We start from the raw sequence: 20,395 nt of genomic DNA on the forward strand, positions 1-20,395 counted from the left end.
TTGACGTAATCATGTTAATCTCTTTTTTGAATCTGTGGATTTTTTCTTTTTAAATCAACTTTATTGAAGTACTATTTATATATACTGAATGTACCCATTTTAAATTTACAGTTTGATGAGCTTTGACAAATATATCTCCCATGGAATCACCATCACAATCAAGAATAGCCATCCACAAATTTGCCTCGTGCCACTTTACAACCATTGCCCTCACAATCGCAGCCTCAGGCAATCGATGATCTGCTTTATTCCACTGTAATTCACTATACCTATTCAAGAATTTTACATAAGTAAAATCACATAGAATGTGCTCTTCTGTTAGTTTTGGCTTTGTTTTTTCACTCTCATAATGTTCTGGAGATTCCTTTGTGTTTTTCCATCGATCAGAAGTCCATTCCTTTTTGTTTTTTGACAAGTATTTCCTTCTGTGGATATACTACAACTTGTTTATCCATTCACCCCTCAATGGACTTTTGAGTTTCTAGTTTGGGACTATTATGAATAAATCCATTGTAAGCATTCATATAAAAGTCTTTGCAAAGACATATGTTTTCATTTCTCTTGGGTAAATACCAAGGAATGGAATTGCTGAGTTATATGGTTAAGTGCATAAGAAAACTGCCAGAGTACTTTCTAAAGTGCTTGTGCTACTTTACGTCCTCTCCAGCAATGTGTAAGAGTTTTAATTGCTGCACATCATGACTGATACTTATGTGCAGTATAGTATTTCATTGTGATTTTAATTTGCATTTTCCTGGTGCTAATGATATTGAGCATCTTTTAAAAGTGCTTAGTGACTATTTGCATGCCTTCTTTTGTGAAGTGCTTGTTCAAATCATTTGTCCATTTTAAATTGGATTCTTGTCTTTTTAATTAGTGAGATGAGTAGTTCTTTATATATTCTGGATATAAATCTTCAGATATATTTATTGTAAATATTTTTTCACTTGATGGATTGGTTTTAATTTTCTTAACAATGTGTTTCAGAGAATAGAGGAACTTACTTTTGATTATGAAATTCAATTAATTTTCACCAAGTTTATATTTCTGTATCCTAAATATCCTTTTCCTACCCTCAAAATCTTGATTTTATTTTATCTTGCCTTCTTAAAAGTTTTATAGCTTTAGCTGTTTTTTAAATCAATTTTGTGAACATTGTAAAGTCATTTCAAGGTTAATTTTTTCCATATGGATATCAAATTCTCCCAGGATGAATATTATTATTAACTGTTACAACAGGACTGACCTGAGGCTGACTGCAAAATTGGTTGAGGAACAGCATCCCTCCTCCTCAAAGGAGAGTCAACAACAATCAAGGGAGTTGTCTTCAGTCAATTTTCTGATACTCAGCCTGTAACCACCTCCTAAATCCTATTCAATAAAAGCCAATAAAGGGGAGAATCATTATTTTGCCCCACTGACCATGCAGTTTGGCCAACAGTTTGCTGTGTTTGCTTATCACCAAACGGTCCAAATCTATGAAAGGTCTGAGGTCTTACCCTACTTGCAAGCTAACAAGTTAGCCAGCCATAGTTTCAAGGATGTCAACAGAAGACATGATTTCTGGGTCAGGGACAAAGAACTTTATTACTCATCATAGGAGTAGGTGCTGGAGTGTCAATATTCGCACTACCTTCCTGAGTGCTAGTTTTTCCAGGGCAATATCTGCACATGAAGTACAGTGTGGTAAAGGAGACGAACCCTGAGTTACAGAACCCGAATCTTTTATAATGGGAAGTAAGTTTTTCTACCCTTTGCTCCTGAGAGAGACAGTAGCTCTATCCTTGAAGGCTATTTGCTATATAAACATCTCTGGGCGGGGGGTGGGGGGGTGGGGAAGGTCTAGAATAAATGTAGTCAGTACCTCTGGTTGCAAGGTATGGGGAAATGTGAGCAAACAATGGAGAATTGTCACTCATGCTTACAGCTCCCTAGTTGTTCGTTTATGGCCCCATGGAGTTTCTTTCTGTGCATCCCAGTTTAGTATTTTGCACAGACTCAAGGCAATCCCATGCAGATTTCTGTAGGTTTTTATCTGCATAATTCCCTTCTCTCTGATTCTCTGTTCTGTAAATTCTAGTCATTTCAGCTTCCCTGAATTCTCCTCTTTGTCTTCTCAATTTAAATATGACTGTTGTGTTTTGCTGGGGTTCTCTCTCTGTGCCTCAATTCAGACAGTACTCCCAGGCAGAAAGCCTAGGAAATTGTAGGGCTCCCCTTATCTAGTTACCTTCTGTCAGGGATCACAGTTTTATGCTCTCTCTTTTATAATGTTTGAAACAATGATTTTGTACATTTTGCCCAATTTTCTATTGTTTACAATGGGATTATAAATGTAGTACCAGTTTACCTCAGCATGGTAAAAGCAGATGTCCCGTTTTTAAAATTTTTCAATAGTTTCTGAGACAGTCATTAAATATAATTAGTCTTTAAGTGGCATATACATAAAATTAAAATTAATCACATACCTAAAATGGAACAGAATAAGAAAACACTTATACTGACACATGAAACACTTCTGAAGCAGAGATGCAGTCTGAGAGTGCCTTTCAGGGAGGCTGGCGGGGTCAGTCTGTCTGCACTAAGGCCAGTCAGGTGGATGAGGAGACATGAGGGGAAGCATTAGAGATGCCCCAGAGGCTGCTCCCTGCTCCTTCTTTGAGAAGGCAATTCATCCAAACCTTTGGGAAAATGTCAGATTGATTTTTTTGATGCTGTTATGTACTTCATAGTAAATGTTTTAGTCCTGAACAGAAGTATCTCTTTCTCCATGATTAAGTCAGGGCATCCAATCTCATAATGGTTATGAAGAGTGCTAGCTTACTCCTAGTTATGGGACTGGAGCCATCTCCTGGCCCAGACACATTGGTTCACAACCACAAGGCACAGATCTGGGCTGAGGCTTCATCAGGGGAAAAATGGTTTGCAGCATACCCTCACTTATTTACCTCAGGACCAAATTAGTAGAACGGGAAAAAATGAGAGAAGAGTCTGTCACTCATTTTACCAAATCTTTTTCCAAAACGAACAAAACACCGCTGGCACAGTGAGGATGCCCTGGCTTATCTCTCATATTTCATATTTCATCCATCTTCCCATTTTATTTCCAGCCTGATAACTGTCCGTCGTTTCAATTCTTTCATTCTGTAATCTTATAAAGCCAATTAGTAGCATTATAAGTATTATAAATATATTAACCAAGAATGGACTTAAGCTGCTTTCAGTAGATGACTGAAGTTCTCAGGCCATGCTAATAATCCATTTTACCAGCACATATTTAACAAAGCACTTAATGTGTCCTTTTAGTGTCATTATTGTTTAATGTCAAAAAATCAGTAGATATTTTGAAAGTCATTCTAATTTGGAACTATGAGGTATTATGATTTGGAGGTTAGAGCTCAATAACATTACCACAAGAAAATCCAGAACTTGTTTCTCAACCTGTGACCGAAGACACCCTCCTCACCTCTGTCATAGTTACCTTCCTGAAAGATGAAGCTATGCCAGTCATGTCATCCACATCTTTAAGACTCCTGATGGCTCCCTGTGGCCTAACAGATAATATTAAAACATTTTAGGGAACACAAGATCCATTAAAATTTGAGCCTGGTTTTAACCTTCAACACCTGTTTCTGCTATTGTCTCATCTTGGGATTCTACCATTCTGAAATCACCTTACACCATAACCAGGTCACAAGGCTTTTTCAAGATTTGGTGCCTTTGCTTGGGCCATTTCATCTGCCTAAAAAGCCCTCTTTAAACAACTCTGATGGCTGTGGCCAGAGCTATTTGCTCACTTTCCCTCACCCATTTCTCACCTCTGTGGGGCTAAAATGCAACGGTGAACATATCACTGCCAAGTCCTGTGCTTTACCGAGCAGAGAGCCTAAAAGATTAGGGTTAAGATAATTGTCCAAACTTGATGCCTTAATCTTCTCTCCTATTGATTCACAATACACCCTACCTCTTTCCAGTAGCTATCACCCTAAATATCCGTGCAAAATCCCCTGATATGATTACATATGTAACTTTGGGGCACCTGGGTGGCTCAGTCCATTAAACATGTAGCTAGTGGCTACCATATTGGGCAGTGCCATTCTAGAATCCTCGTAGGCTTAGAGACCAACTCATAGGACTATTATTTCAGGGCTTAGGCCTTTAATTGTAAAGAAAAGAATTTTAGAAATGGACAACTGATCATAAAAATAAGGTGCTAGTAGGGTCATATGTTTGCAGGAATTTTTTTCTTTTTCCATTCTTCGGGACTTAATTATCTACAATTGAGCCTATATAATTTTGCATTAGTTTTCATGCTGCTTTTTAAATGTTCTACACCCTTCCTTTTGTAAGTTCTGCCACTCTAGAATAATAATGCTAATTTTCTATTTTGTTAATTATGTATTTATACCTTTGTGAATGTGCTGCATATAGACAACATGTATTAACCTAGTGATTGGGCTAGTCAATGAAGTATTAGACAAGAAAGATTGCTTTTATGTAATACATGAAAACATACAATCGCCCCTAAATGAATTCAGATAGCGTTCATGGTGGTTAAAATAGGGAAGGCAATACAGTGTGGAAGTAAAAGCACAAATGTAGGTGCGAGATAGACTTTGGTGAAGTTATTCAACCTAGCTAATCTTCACAGTTTCCTATTCTGGAAAATGAGGAGGATAAAAATAGTATGCTACCCAATGACATAATGCCTGTAAAGCTCTTAGGTTAGTGTCTGGCACAGGGCAAGTGTTTAAATGTTAGTTGGTATTGTTACTGTGATAATGATTATTTTTATTTTATCAGTGTTCTCATTGGGGTAGAACTTTACAGTTGACAAAGCACTTTCAGAATGTAATCTCATCTGACCCTCGAAACAGCCTTCGAGGCAGGTAGATAGTCCCACTTTAACAGAAAAGTGATATTTAGAAACTTTAAGCAACTTGTTCAAGCAACAAAAGGCAGAGCTGTCTACAGACTCCAAAACCCACACACGGGCCACTATGCTGCTGCCATCATTACTGGTAATCGTCTTGCTGCCTTTTTAGAGACACTTATTAATTCAATTCTTCATCTTCAAATTCTTATTCTTAATCAGGGTTTTAGCAAATATCCCTGTTTCCCAGGAATACCCTCTCCATAAGGTTGCCTCTCTTCCCAGCCACATGCTGCTATTGTGTTTTAAATTTGTTTCTTATGTGTTAGGCAAGCAAATGTTTCGTAATATGTGGTAGTGCCTTGCGTAAGCATTGGCAAATGGATTTTTTGAAAAACTCTTATCCATATCCAAGAGCAAACACTTATGGTTTACTTCTGAAAAGCCAGGCCAGCATCTGAAGCTGAAGCTCAACAAATGTGTCTTTGTTTCAGCTGATCTCAACATCAGTTATAAAACTCTTAGGCATCTGCCAAGAGCCTTTGCCTTATTGTACCTTACAAGTAAGAGACAAAAGGCTTTGGAATAATTAAACAAAGCACAATTTCTACATTTTGTTTACTCAGGACCCTATCCTGTAATTTTTTTTATGCCAGCAAAATTTAAATGGAAGTTAGCTGAAAGGTGGCTTATGTGAGACTCAGAAGATTGGGTTCGTAATCCATACTCATAAAAGTGTTTCTACCAGTGCCTATTAGGAGATATTAAGATTTGACTTCTCTTCTTAATTAGCCAGAATACAATGATGTGACTAAATAAATGCAAAACTCGATGACTACCTTCATTCCGCCACGTCAGACCAAACATGATGGTATGGCCAGATGAACACAGCATCCTTCACATCCAAAGGCAATAGGAGCCTCTTCAATCTGTGTAATGATTTCCCAGCCATACCTCCAACCTGCTTGGCTTGGAGCCACTGGGCATGAACACTGAGCAAAGAATGCATAGTCAAACACAACTTGGCTTAAGGAAAAACAAGAGTGAAGAAGCAAAGCATATCACAGGGTGTTTGGGGCCTCTCTGCATTTTAATTTTCTGATTAATAAAGTGTGAATTAGACTAGTGCTTTATAGGGATGTCTATATAATCATGAGAAACTCAGTTTCTGTGTTTTTTTTCCTTTTACATGTAAAGCAAAATACTTGAGGAAAGAATTCCTACAACAGAATCAAGTTTATATGGGCTCATCCACATGATGCCAGAACTGGCCTATCCTGAAAAACTGTCTCGTGGAGCAGTGCAACTAAGGCCTCTTACAACAACAATACTGTAGGATATTACACAATAAAGGCTTTTCAGAAGACAGTCACTTTACAGTTGGCTGGGTTCTTTCCAGAATATCATAGGGTGTTTGAGGATTTTTCTCTAGCATCCTGCCAAGAGGCTCCCCACACATAGTGGGTGAATGCTGCTCTAAGGTTCCACTGAGGGGTTCCTACAACTTCTAACTCAATTCAGGTTGGAGATGTTCATGATGAGTGATAAGCAAACACTGACCCCAAATTGAGAACATGTGGTCTGTCCTCCCAGCTGATTTCCTGAGCTGTCCTGGGCATCTTTACCAAAACACTCCCTGTTCCATAATTTGTGAAGTCCAACTAAGAGTTATTTGTAAATAATTCTGCCCCACCCATAATAACTTCCTACACATGTTAATATTTGTAAGAAATGTTTCTGAATTATGTGTTAAAGTAATGTGGGGGTGCGCTTGGCCTCTAAATCAATCCTGCATGTACTCTACACACTTACCTTGCTATAAGGACACTGCTTTTGCAACATTGATGTACAGTGATGTTCTGAGTAGCAAACAGAACAAAACAAACATTCAATCTGATTTAAACATAAATTGCACACCTTTCAAAGAGCGAATACTTTGGTAAATGCAGTGAATGTTGAAAGGCAAAACTGGTGACATCTGACCCACTCATTTTGAAGACTTTATAGTTGTGGTTTTTGTTTTGCCAATGGTAAAAGTTGTTTGATCTGGCATTCCTTACCTAAAGCAAGTAGTAACAATGTTCAAATATATCTAATTGCTTTCCATTTCGTAAGATACAGCCATTTGCCTTAAAATAGAATAAAGTAATACATTCTTCCTAAGTCAGGGACATTTTCTTGTATTTTTACTGTAACCTGGACTGTGATGTTTTCTAGTCATTGAGAGGGGTAAAAATCTGCTTTTTCTGGCCATAAACACAAACACACACGCTTAGAAGGTAACCTGCTGAGTGATTAAGAGAATTCAAGTGCTTCTGTACAAAATTAATATGTCATGGAAAAGAAATACGGAAACAGTGACTAGGCTTATGAAACTGCACCTGAAAATACCATATATACTCCTCTACAGGTATAAAAGGGGCACAGCTTTTCAGTGATACATATGCAACTATTTTCTTCCTGGGCCAGTATACAAGATGAAAAGAATTCTTGCATTGTGGTGATAGATGGGATTTCCTAGACACCAGCATGATGTTCACCAAGCTAAAGCTGTCTGGTTTAGCCTGGGTTATTCTCTAAAGGGGCTAAGCCAGAAAATCTCTCTTCTTGGGCCAGGAAAAACAACACCCTCCTCATACTTGAGCACAGCATTCTTGGCATGAGCAAATGTGTTCTTGAGTTATATTTCCAATAATGCTGATTTGCATTGATCCGTCTTTATCCTCTTGTTTCTGCTTTGTGACAAATGATGTGAATTTATGAAATGGCTGGATACACAAGTGCCATCTGTCGTTGTAGAACAGAACAAGGCCTGAGCTGCAAAAAAGCATAGAACTGGTGCCCTTGGAATCCTCGACTTGTTCTAACATACTAAGGCAAGTGGACAAGGACACAGGGTAGCCAAACTCAAGTTCTGTCAAAACCCAGAGCTGCTGGTAGAACAAATCTTGCATCAGTAATCCCTGTCAGTCATTCTGGTGGTGATGGAGGGCAAAGCAACCCAGGGAATGCTTTTTGGTTCTGATTTTGGACGTGAACTTACACTCGGCAATTCTCCTACCTTTTATAAAATTATCAAACATGGGGATTAAGTCTTCTTTTTCTCTTGAATTTGTTAACAATAGTTTATAAAGAGAAGTTCATAGGGGAAGCACTCAGACATGCTTTTCATTGATTTTTCAGTGTTTTACCTTTTCCAGCCTGTAACATCATTCCTTCAGTTCTAGATTTTATAGGTTCCATTCATGGCATGACATATCTGCTGCCTGGAGGGACCTCCACACCTTGTACCAAAGAATAATGACTAGTATTCTTGTCCCAGAGTGGGTCAGTCTTGTTTTTGTTTAGCCAGTTGATCTTGGGGCGCCTGGGTGGCTCAGTCGGTTAAGCGGCAGACTTCGCTCAGGTCATGATCTCGCGGTCCGTGAGTTCGAGCCTGTGTCGGGCTCTGTGCTGACAGCTCAGAGCCTGGAGCCTGTTTCGGATTCTGTGTCTCCCTCTCTCTCTGCCCCTCCCCTGTTCATGCTCTGTCTCTCTCTGTCTCAAAAATAAATAAATGTTAAAAAAAAAAATTTTTTTTTTTTTAACCAGTTGATCTTTTTAGATAACACTAGAAGGTGATCTTTTTAGATAAGATGGTAGGGACACCTGGGTGGCTCAGTGGATCGTGCGTCTGACTTCAGCTGAGGTCATGATCTTGCGGTTCCTGAATTTGAGCCCTGCATCTGGGTCTCTGCTGTGAACCAGAGCCCATGTGGGATCCTCTGTCCCCTTTCTCTCTTTTCCCCTCCTCCTCAAAAATAAATAAACATTAAAAAAATTTTTTTTAGGGCACTGAATTCTACTCCTGAAACCAATATTGCACTATATATTAACAAAGTAAAATGTAAATTTAAAAAAAAGAAAAAAATAAATAAAAAATAAATAAGACTAGAAAATAAATCAGACTTTTAACAGTATAATGCTAAAAAAATATTGTAATTACTTCCAGACTTGTGAAGATATTTAGATCAAAGTCACAGGACAGTCTTGCTTCCTAAGCATTAAATAAAATGGGTATAATATAGAAAATTGATTTTAATTGCCATTGACATGATTATTAGACTATATGACTATATAATATAGATTTAAGGGACATAAATTTTTAATTTTTATTTATACATCTATAAGTACTGAAATGTGAACATATGGTTTGGATATCAGAGAATGATTAATTTCCAATTGAGTTAATGGAGTGTTTTCTGTTTTTGTTCTCTATAGTTTATGATAGTGAAAGATTTGCAAACTCATTTTATTACCATATGACAAGAAAATAAAGAGCTACAGGTGGTAGGTGATGGAGAGGATGAGTGAGAAGCAACCCAGACCTTCCCTGGCTCAGCTCACCCCCCTGCCTCCTTTACCAGAAAGCTCCACAGCCTTCCTCCCCCAGAGTTCCTTCTACTATAGCACCCCCAGTCAGGGCAGGAAGGAGCCTCTTCCTCCCAGAAATGTCTGATTACATGGGTCATTTTTCCTCATATACCAGTTACATGTGCCTTATGCTTCAGCTATTATTTTAGCATGACCTCGACCCTCTGAAAGACTGATATATGAGGCAAAAATATGAAGAGTCAGCAAGGCACTGGGGGCTTGGGACACAAAAGTCACCAGCAGCAAAAATGACACAAGGTAAATGTCTGCGGTAAGGCCATCAATATGAGAATTGGTGTCCCAGGCCATGGCAGAGCTTAGCCTGCCAGTGTGAGTGACATGGGTATAGCTGCCGGGCTGTAGGACAGGCGCCAAGCAGGCTATTTTGGGTCCTGTGCTTCACTAAGTCAAAGGATAGGGTGTGTCTACAAAGATGAATTGACAATGCAGAGCAACATGTTGCTAATTTCCTAACTCCTCTTAAAATTCAGAGGAAACAGACATCTCGGTGAGGCTCTAGAAAAGATATGACTTAGGTGAGCTCTGAAGAAAGGACAGAATTTAAGTAAAGTAACCCAAGAGGAAAGCAGGAATCTCACCAGTAGGATTTGAGCTTCGGCATCTTCTTAAGCTGCTTCCCTATTGGGGTGCTCAGCCCGTGGCCTCTCTCTGTAGGCTTCAGGCAACAACCACCTGGGCTCAAGAGCTCTTCCCGACCTATACAGAGTTCCTCCTGCGCCACTCATCCCCGCGGTCATAGCTGGCCCTTAACTTTGCCGACCCACTCTGGTACCATGCTTCTTCCAACAAGTGAAGGCAAGCCACAGTGGCCTCATCTAGGCAACTTCTCTTGATCTTGGCCCATTTACTCTCAACTGGGTATTTTTGTCCGATTTTCCTGTAGTTCTTAGAACCCAGCCTTGATACTGGTCTCTGGTCCCTACTCTTCTGCAACCCAGTAGATGTCCTCTGAGGCTTCCTGGACCCTGACTTCCAACTCTTGGCTCTTCTCACCTCCTGATTTTGGCATTTCTCGTGGGGGATGAGAAACTCTATGTGGCAGGTCCAGCCTTATATAAACACACCCCCTTGATCTCCCCACACTTGTGCTTGTCCCTTTCCCCCCTCACAGCCCACGAAATACTCAGGTGCTTTGGAGAATAAAGACCACCTAAAACTCGAACACAAAGTGTGGCGAAGAGGGCAATGTTCCCTACACTGTGAGCTCCTCAAGACAGGTGACCTCGTCTTTTCATTTTGAATCTCCAGCACCTAGAACAAAGCCTCGCATAAAATGGGCACTAGCTAGATGTTTCTTAATTGTAACCCTATGATAAAGTAGAACCATTTTATTTAGCTTCAGCTGACATTCCCTGCTATGAAGGTCAAACCATCAGGTGCCAGGCCCCTCCACTCCTTGCCCCAATTCCAAACCAAGATACTAGAAGGCCTATGCAGGGTTTGCAAAAAGCATAGTTAAAATTCTGTTTTGTTCTCAGCACATCATCCACCTCAAAATTTTTAAAGGGTGGAAATTGAAGAGTAAGGAAGGCATCTCTATTATTGGGGGAATGGTCACTATGCTGTGTTTCTCTCTCACTTTAAGACAAATAGAGAGACTCCGTGGGCCCCACTGCATGAAGGGACCAGAGAATTTGACTGATATTCTCTGGACTTTATTGAGGGCCAGAAAATGGTGCGTAATTCCTTTCTGAGGAAACAAAAGGCAGAGGTGTGTGCTTTGAACGGCCTGCCACAATGGTGGAACAAAAGGAGAGAGACATGGGAGAGAGCTGCTTTCCCACTGATGGCAGCAGGCATGGGTCCTTGTCCTGAGCCAGATGTGGGCCCTACACAGGAAGTCAGCACGAGAACCGTCTGTAGGGGAAACTGATCGCGACAGAGTGGGAATGCCACCAGATGCCCAGCCAAGAAGGAAATCCAGCATGTGACCTCATGGGACAGGATTGGCGCTAGGTATCTGCCTCATCCAGAGGGCACCAGCCAGCTCAGCACATAAGACCTTTTGTTTTTCTGGCTTCAGATCTCTCCACCCATTGTGAGCCCTCAGGAGGCAGGCAAGGGTGATCCAGTGAAAGCTGGGTGGGGTGAGGGGCGTGGGGGGAGACAAAAGGAAGACTGAAGAGCAAGGCTGGGAAACAGAAAAGCTTTCATCTGGGATCAGATTTGAAGCTTTTTATAATTACAGTGGACTGGATATTTCAGTTGCTAAAATGAGATTGTTCTTATGATCAAAGGTGACCAGATTACTTTCAATCATCTGTGTGATACGAAGAACCATGACCCTTCAGATTTCACCTCAAGAATGTTGAAGAAATGGTTAACAGAGGATCTGAAGGCCGAATGTTGAAGGGAAGCTGCTTTCTGTTTCATGAACTCAAATTCAGCTGATATAAATATAACAAATACGTAATGAATTAATGAATACAAAAGCAAGGAAATAATTACAAATTCAGTCATATTACTCAGTGCGACTCACAATGTTATTTACCATCAATTAGACTTTTACAATTATCTCCAGTTCCCCTTCTAGTTTACTATTATCTCTGCTCTTAACCAGGTCACAACCCTGGTCTCTATTTTTGGACCATTTCAGGCGAATACTCTTTTCCTTACAGCTGCCAGTTCCTCTGGCTTCTGCACTCTTAATTTTTACAGCAATTTTACTCTTGAGCTCACAGCTCAGGACAGCTGTACCCAGGAAGTCTTTGCCTTTTTTTTTTCTTCTCCAGAACTTTCCTAATTTGCTACTCTGTGGATGTATTTAAGACATGTATCCCTTTCCTGCTTTTTAGAATCCTTTTTTTTTTTCCAAAGTAAAAATCTAGGATTTGTTGGCATATTGGACACTTGGACACCAGAGAAGCTAGAGCTATTGTCAAGCCATACATGATTTGGGAAGAGGGTTATATATGTTTTTTTTTTTAATATTTAAAAAAAATTAATGTTATTTATTTATTTTTGAGAGACAGAGAGAGAGAGAGTGAGCAGGAGAGGGGCAGAGAGAGAGAGGGAGAGAGAGAATCCCAAGCAGGCTCCAGGCTGTCAGCACAGAACCCGATGTGGGGCTCGAACCCACAAACTGTGAGATCATGACCCGAGCCGAAATCAAAGAGTCGGATGCTTAACCAATTGAGCCACCCAGGTGCCCCTATATATGTTTTTTATTTTTATTTTTATTTTTGAGTCTCTCTTTTCTGCCATCATTTTGGTTCCATCTGTAGGTCACCTACCCTCTGCTATGGTTCACTATTTTAGGTCTTCCCATGGAGCTGTGGGCACATTTAACTAATTTCTCTTTCCCTCAGCACAGCAAACTCTTTGGAGGTAGAGGTGGCTGGAGTAAGGATTAAGCAGAGGTAAATTACGGTTGCTCTAGGGATGAAAGAAATGAATCTGAGGATTACATCCCTGTGGACAATGGGATTGACAATGGGATTGACTAACCATCAGGATAGTTCTTTTTTTTGTTTTGTTTTGTTTTAAGTTTACTCATTTATTTTGAGAGAGAGAGAGAGGATGAGTCAGGGAGAGACAGAGAGGGAGAGAGAGAACCCCAAGCAGACTCTATGCTATCAAGGCAGAGAACGGCAGCGAACTTTAAAAATCTACCAGTTAGTACTATAGCACAAGTGTAAGTAAAGCCTGGAAGTATCACAGTACAATAGTTATTTAGCACAAAGATACATGATTTAGCACAAAGATATATGTTAAAATGTCCTAATTTGAATTATAAAATAACAACTTGAAATATAAAGTCAGAACTATCCTGAGGGTGGGGCACCTGGTGCCTCAAACCCACAATCCATGACATCAGGACCTGAGCTGAAGTCAAGAGTCAGATGCTTAACCACTTACCCAACTGAGCCACCCAGGCACCCCACCATCAGGATAGTTCTTATACTTTATATTTCAAGTTGTTATTTTATAATTCAAATTAGGATATCTTAATGCATATCTTTGTGCTAAATAACTATTGTACTGTTATACTTAGGGGCTTACTTACTCTTGTGCTATAGTACTAACTGGTGGATTTTTAAAGTTCTCTGCAGTTTATTAATATCAATTCATTTGATTCAAAAACATTTGCTTTCTCAAGACAATTGACTCAGCATTCTCTTAAGGAGCATTAAAGTATTAATTGGTCAGTGTTTAAAAGCCATGTTGAGTGGTTTTACGTGATTTGGTTTAGCAGCCTGCCTCCTGGATTCCTGGCTTGGCTGACAACATTACAGTGCTTTAACCATCAGTTTAGAAAACTGAAGAGAAGGGGAGCCTGGGTGGCTCAGTCGGTTCAGCGTCCGACTTTGGCTCAGGTCATGATCTCGCGGTCCGTGAGTTCGAGCCCTGCGTCGGGCTCTGTGCCGACAGCTCAGAGCCCGGAGCCTGTTTCAGATTCTGTGTCTCCCTCTCTCTCTGACCCTCCCCCGTTCATGCTCTGTCTCTCTCTGTCTCAAAAATAAATAAACGTTAAAAAAAAATTAAAAACGAAAACTGAAGAGAAGTATTTCCCTTCAATCATTACAAAGTGGTCAACAGCTAGGATTAAAGCTAGAGGAAGGGTCATCTAGTTGTAATTATTAGTCAGATTTAAGGTATTTTTATATGAAGGCAATCTCACTTCCTTTCATCTGAAGATGGTCTGTGATTGGACCACATCGCGCAAGACACTGTTCTTAAGGCCTTCATCATCTCTGCTTTAGCGCTGGGTTAGTCAGCCAAGTTGCTCTTCCAGGGCTAATTTATCTTACAGGTGACACATTAAATAGAAGCACACAGTCAAAGTCTGAATTCCAGCTTCTATGTTGTCTTGGTCTGTCAGGTCAAATTAATCACCTAACGGTGTGCCCCTGAACGAGCTGCTTGCCGTATACAGTTAGCTGTCCAAACTGCACCCCCCTCCCCCAACCACAGGAAGTAATCCCCTGGTAAGAAAACAAGCTCACAAAACACCCAGGTACCAGGCAGGTGGGACAGGAGGATGACTAGAAAGAGGATGTGCAGTTTTGTTTTTCAAATGAAGAGCTAATGGTGTGCTGTTTCCACTGGAGGTTGCCAGAGTCCTCTCTGTGTGTGGTATCCCACAGGAACTCAACCTCAGAGGAAGCATAACTCTACCCATGTGGCATTTCTGTGGAACACCGAGGGAAACATGGGAGAAATATTATGTCTTGTGAAAGAATCTAAATATATTCTGAAAGCTTGATTTCCTGGATTTTTTTTCATCATTATAATGGGAGATCCAACTAGATGTCACCCACCAGCACAGCCCAGACCGGATCCACTGAGAACTAAATGCACAGAATACTGTCTTTGGTCTAATGCTCCAGTGCCACAAAGGGACTTATAAATTAGAAGTTTGGAAAGATCCACAGGAATAATAAAAGCAATAGGGGAGAGTGATTTCCGGAGCATACTAAAGGAACAAACAAATGTGTAGTGTGGTGAAGTAATAGTGAATAGAACGTGAGGCTAAAAGCATTTGAAGTGTATGAATGCCAACTGGAAGAATTCGATTACACATACAGAGAAAGTACTCTCTAGAAGTTAGACGTCATAGGATAAAATTAAAGGCGGGTAAGTTTAAGCTGTTCACCAAATATAATAGTAATATTAATAGCTAATATTTATAACTAGGAAAATAAAGCTATTATATCAATAAGCTCTTATCAGTGGAAGAACATTTCTCTGTAGTTTCAAAAAGAGCCTTAATTCTAGAAATGGGGTCTATGCTGTAGCCAATTCATGAAGAGTCTCACTTTCCATTCTCTTAAATTATGAATTCTTGGTGTTCTTTGATCCATGTTTGTTTAACATTTGTGTGCTACATGCTGCAACACAGTACTGAACAGAAACAGAGCCCCTGCCTTCGTGGAGCTCATGGTCTACAGACAGGACCAATGATAAACAAATAGCCACAAATGATAAACTTAACATTACAGCTGACGTCAGTGCTAAGTAGGAAAAGACAAATGATATTCCAAGAGTTGACAAGGCGGCCTTCCCAGTCTGGGGAGGATGGTAGGAGAAGAGACAGTTCAGTGAGGTCTGAGGAGGAGTTCCCTGTGGGGAAAGAGAGGGGGTAGAAGAAAAAGTTGTGAGGGAGCAGGAGACACCTCTGTGAAAGCCCTGTGACACCAGCGAGTAGAGCACAGTTTTCCTAACTGAATTAGTTTAGCGTGAGACCTGATATGCCCTGAAGAAATAAAAATTAAAATGCAGTGTAAATGACCTGCAGTTACCCAAGAGAACCCAGAACTTCAGATAATTCCACGAAGAACATTCTATCTGCGTGATTTAGTGCCCATAAGGTATGACAGGCCGTATTTATGATTCTGCAGTGCAGCCTGGGCTCATCTGTGCATTCTCACTGGGGGTGGGGAAGATCTGCCATGGAGTTGGAGGGGACCACTGCTATCCCCAGTGACCATAGACAACATTCGGTTCTTTCTATGTTGGAAAGGTAAAGGGGGACACTTTGGGGAAACTACTGGATGGTCTTTTGACTTTGGTGTATCATTCTATAAAACCATGGTGAGGAATAAATTTCTTATATTCCATAAAATACATTGGAGAGAAATCTAAAAGGAGATCCTTCATATCACATAAGGGAGGAATTACAATTTCTAAAATTCCATGAATGTTTTCTCATGAATGATTTTCTGAAGAAGAGATGTGTAATCCACACACATAGGGACACTCCTGGGTCACACCCTTATTGAGAATGAACATGGGCCAACTGTGAGGTGTTTAGTAGGTGTTCTGTAGGCGGGAAAAATTAAAACAATGTTTAATGACTTAAGTTCAACAGAGGCTGAATTAAACAAAGTTAAACAGACTTTCTTACTGCCCAACTGGCCAAAGTATTTAATATTTTTATATTAATATAAATTGTAAAACTCTTGTAATAAATATACTATTTGACATCTTGAAATATACCATCCTCAGAACTGAGTATTCCTGTATACTACCCATATAGGTGATCTAAAATAAGCAAAAAGTCATTACTATTTTTGGTTCTAGAATTTCTTGCCACTTTGTTGCCTTTGTAATTAAGTCTACAGTTCTGAGCTGAGCTGATAAACCAATCACTGTCTGGACCCAGTCCAATTTTTTCTTCCATCTTTTGTCCCCGCAGCAAATGTACTTTATGTTCCGGCCACACTGACTTCTCCCTTGCCCTAAACATGCCTCTCTTTCCCCTATACCTGTCTGTGCCTTGCACATTCCCCTCTGCTGGAAAGCTCTTGGTCCCCACCCTTGACCTCCCTCTGCCCCAGGCCCCACTTTTGCTTGTCAAGGGCCTGTCCATTCTTTAAAATCTAATTCAAATATCTTCTCTGGGACCTTTGTTCTTTCTTCTTTTAAAACGCTTTCGCCATTATATTCTCATTTGTCTGTTTCTCTGGCCCTTTCCTGCCTTCTGCCTTCCCCTGGCTGAATTTCTTGCTTCCAGGAACGGCAGAGATAGTGGTCCGGTTTGTACACAGTCTCACCTAATACAGCATGCAGCACACAAAGGAATTATCTATGCCTAGTGCATGAACTTGAGTTTGTGTGTGCGTGATATGTGTGATGAAGGTATTCTCCACATTTGAAATAAAACAAGTCAAACTGTAAACCATTTCTCTGATGAGAAGCACACCTTTCTGTCTTGCATGCATTTATTATTGCACTTACCATAAAATATTAAAATTATGTACATACAGGAGTCATGTGATAACATTGTCCTTGAGCACAGGGATCTTAGCACATTCATTTTTCATTCTCAGCACTTAGCATAAATCCTGACATTTAGTAAATGGCCAGTCAATGGTGCTTGAATTAAATGGAATTGAATCTTGCTCAACTCCTTGCTGCTACCCCTGCTGATGTAAAGATTGTCACAGCAAAGTGACAAAATGTGTGAACTCTGGGATCAAAATGTTTGGTTTCAATCCCAACTCTTCACCAGCTGTGTGACCTGAACCGTTTTGTCCTTCACTCTGTCATCTGTAAAAAGAGGATGTTCATATTGTCTACTTCTGGGGCTGTTGCTTTAATCTTAGTCTATATTTATAATCTATTTCTGCACCTATTCTATTTATTTAAATTATATAGAGTGTCCTTCCCAAGGCTTCCCAGTGAGAGAACATTTAAGTGGTGTGCTATACAAAGAGAAAACCTCTACCCTTCTAAATTCTGTTAAACGTCAAATCAGAGATGTGGATCCTGTCCATAAAGGAGTTACCTGAACAAATACGAGGGTATAAATTGCATTGTGTAATGATTATAATCTGCCCAACCAAAATTATCATAAAGTATTCTTATTTCCCGACTTTTAAACATTGTCATATAACTTTTATGAAAAACTATGTAAATGTCATAGTAAGTACTATAGGACATATTTTTAATTTGTACTGTTTTACAAGGTGCTTTAAAAAACATGTTGTCTTGAGGAGCCTGGGTGGCTCAGTCTGTTGAGCGTCTGACTTTGGCTCAGGTCAGGATCTCACAGTTTGTGAGTTTGAGCCCCATGTCAGACTCTGTGCTGGCAGCTCAGAGCATGGAGCCTGCTTCGGATTCTGTGTCTCCTCCTCTCTCTGCCCCTCCCCCCACTCGTGCTCTGTCTCTCAAAAATAAATGTTAAAAAATTAAAAAAAAATACATGTTGTCTTATTTGATTCTCATAGGAACTCTGTACAGAAAACTAGATCTGGGTTATACTAAGTATCAAATGCACTTTTTAAAAGAATAAACACGGATTTTCACAGAATGAAATTATTCCTGAGAACCACAGTGGGGTAAAGATATCATAGAGGACGTGGAGCTTCAGGTGGGCCTTGCAAGGTAAGATTTAGGCAGTTGTAAAGCAGAAAGGTAGAGCTCAGCATGCATTTGGTATGTTTAGGGTGATGAGCTCACCATATGGCAGCAGTGGAGGCTCAGGCTGGTCCTTGAAGCTAAGTCCAGTGGTCTACACTGAAATGTAGAGGCTTTGGCATGCCATGCTGCCCCAAGCATTCCTCCAGGTTGAACTGCCCACTTCCCTGCAGAAACCACTGACTAACAGCCTCCATGAATTACAAGTCTGATAGCCAAGGAAGGTCTGGAGACACCCCTCCCCTGACCCCAGGGACCTACAGCCAGACATTGGCTTTCCCCCATTAAAATAAAGCTTTGCTCAGCTGTTTCATTCAGTAAACAATAACCAGCACCAGCATTGTTCCAGCACTATAAAAATAGTCATTTAGCCACTAAAATGTACCAAACATTTCTACCAGAATTGTATTGGCTATTGAGAATGGTTTAATAACAGGATTTTGCTCATTTGGTTTTTAGATGTGTTATTACTGATTTACCCATTCAATCAGTTTCTATTTCCTGTGTTCCCAGCCCTACCCCCTGGTTTCAGAATCAGAAAAAAAAAAAAAAAAAAGACAAAAAGAACTACATCATAACCACGGAGAGTAATCACATACTTTCCTGTTCTAAGTTAGGATTTTCAATTCTGATATAGGTTATTCAGGGATATTGTAGAGTCTTCCCTAAAAGTATTACAAATAGGATGCATTCTTACCTTCTGTGAACACACTTCTGTGTGTGTGTGTGTGTGTGTGTGTGTGTGTGTGGTGTGTGTGTGTAGGGGGAGGAGGCTAGCCTAAGGGTCAGAGCGAGAGTGATTTAAATCCTCTGTTAACATTTCTTGCAACACCATGAGGCTAAGGTACCATTTTTTTCTATTGTCAGGTAGAACTACTGGAATTAATATGCATACGAACAGCCTTAATACTGACAATTCTGGATAGATAACTTTGTTTTTTACCTTTCAGAGAAAGCCCAGTATTCTTCACATGGTGTCCTGAAGTTCACATGCACATACCTCAGACTTCAGTCTTTCTTCCCAAATGCCTCCTCATATCAGAAAAAAGACATGAAGCAAAATTAAATGTTTTTACTAGAATATGGTTCTTGTTTGCTACTGTAGATTTTTAAAATGCACAAGTGCCATTATAACCCATTCTCATGGTAATCTTTTGAGGAAAACTGTACACTAGTTATTGTTGAACATTGAGATGCTTAGAGCTTTTGCTTTATTTTGTTCCAAATCTTCAGGAATAACAACTACAAAAAGGTTATTTTTATTGACAATAAAAAAGTGGCAGCAAGAAATAAGTTATGGCAGCAAATTATCATCTAAGAATAAACTAGACCCCTTAAGAGTCTCGGGACTTTTTCTCATATGTAGAATACCATGTAGCATCTTACTGACCAACCCCCAGGGCACAGTGCATTGTTTCCCAGAGCTGACCACCCCTTCCCCACAGGGGCCACCTGTCCCAGATCTGTCTCCTTGACCTTTCAACATTTGGTATTTTTACCTGGAGGGCCCATGACCTCCCTGGCTTCTATCATAGAGCAGTACTTTGGTACTTCTTTTAAGGCTCTGACTGCTCCTTCACAGGCTCACTGACTCCTCCCTGTGTTCCCTCAGTGCAGGCAGTGCCCATGGTCTCCAGCCTCAGGAAGGCATCTCACCCACTCTCAAAGTTTCTTCCTCCATAAAGACCAAACCTATATCTAAACCTGCATCTTCCACCCTGTTGAATTTGAATCCCCCATTCTTGATTCTGTGTTTGACACTGTCCCTGGCAATAAATCTTGCTGCACCTTCAACTTTGCTCCCTTTCCATCTCTCCTCAACCTCCACTTCTGGAACATGTAAGTCTCCTCTAGATCAGAAATTCTATTAGGGCAACCCTTTTGGTTGTTGTTATTTTTTTGGTTATTTATTTATTTATTTATTTTTGAGAGGGGGAGAAGAAGGGACAGAGAGAGAGAGAGAGAGAGAGAGAGAATCCCAAGCAGGCTCTGCACAGCCCAACGTGGGGCTCGAATTCATGAAGCTGAAATCAAGAGTCGGACACAGGGGCACCTGAGTGGCTCAGTTAATTGGGCATCTGGCTTTGGCTCAGGTCATGATCTCATGGTTGATGGGTTTGAGCCCCACGTCGGGCTCTGTGCTGACAGCTCAGAGCCTGGAGCTTGCTTCAGATTCTGTGTCTCCCTCTCTCTGTGCCCCTCCCCTGCTCATGTTCTGTCTCTCTG

General features: G+C 40.3%; 1 protein-coding gene across 4 annotated transcripts in view; it reads left to right on the forward strand.

The window, feature by feature from the left end:
• The window catches only part of LOC145715376 (uncharacterized), a 282,156-nt gene extending 262,031 nt beyond the window's left edge, over window positions 1-20,125 (forward strand). For 3 of the 4 annotated variants that reach the window (XR_014137476.1, XM_081795364.1, XM_081795365.1), the window contains one exon: window positions 6,071-6,250. Coding sequence is in view for 2 of the 4 variants with exons in the window: in XM_081795364.1 (XP_081651490.1) it covers window positions 6,071-6,209 (139 nt within the window). In the remaining 2 variants the exon portion in view is untranslated. Of the gene's footprint in view, window positions 1-6,070; window positions 6,251-18,060; window positions 18,137-19,119 lie in introns of those variants that run through there. The other variant, XR_014137478.1, reaches the window with a different exon arrangement.
• Window positions 20,126-20,395: the final 270 nt, after the last annotated feature.

Source organism: Panthera onca, chromosome A1 (assembly GCF_046562875.1).
Source record: "Panthera onca isolate mPanOnc1 chromosome A1, mPanOnc1 haplotype 2, whole genome shotgun sequence".
NCBI classification, from domain to species: domain Eukaryota; kingdom Metazoa; phylum Chordata; class Mammalia; order Carnivora; family Felidae; genus Panthera; species Panthera onca.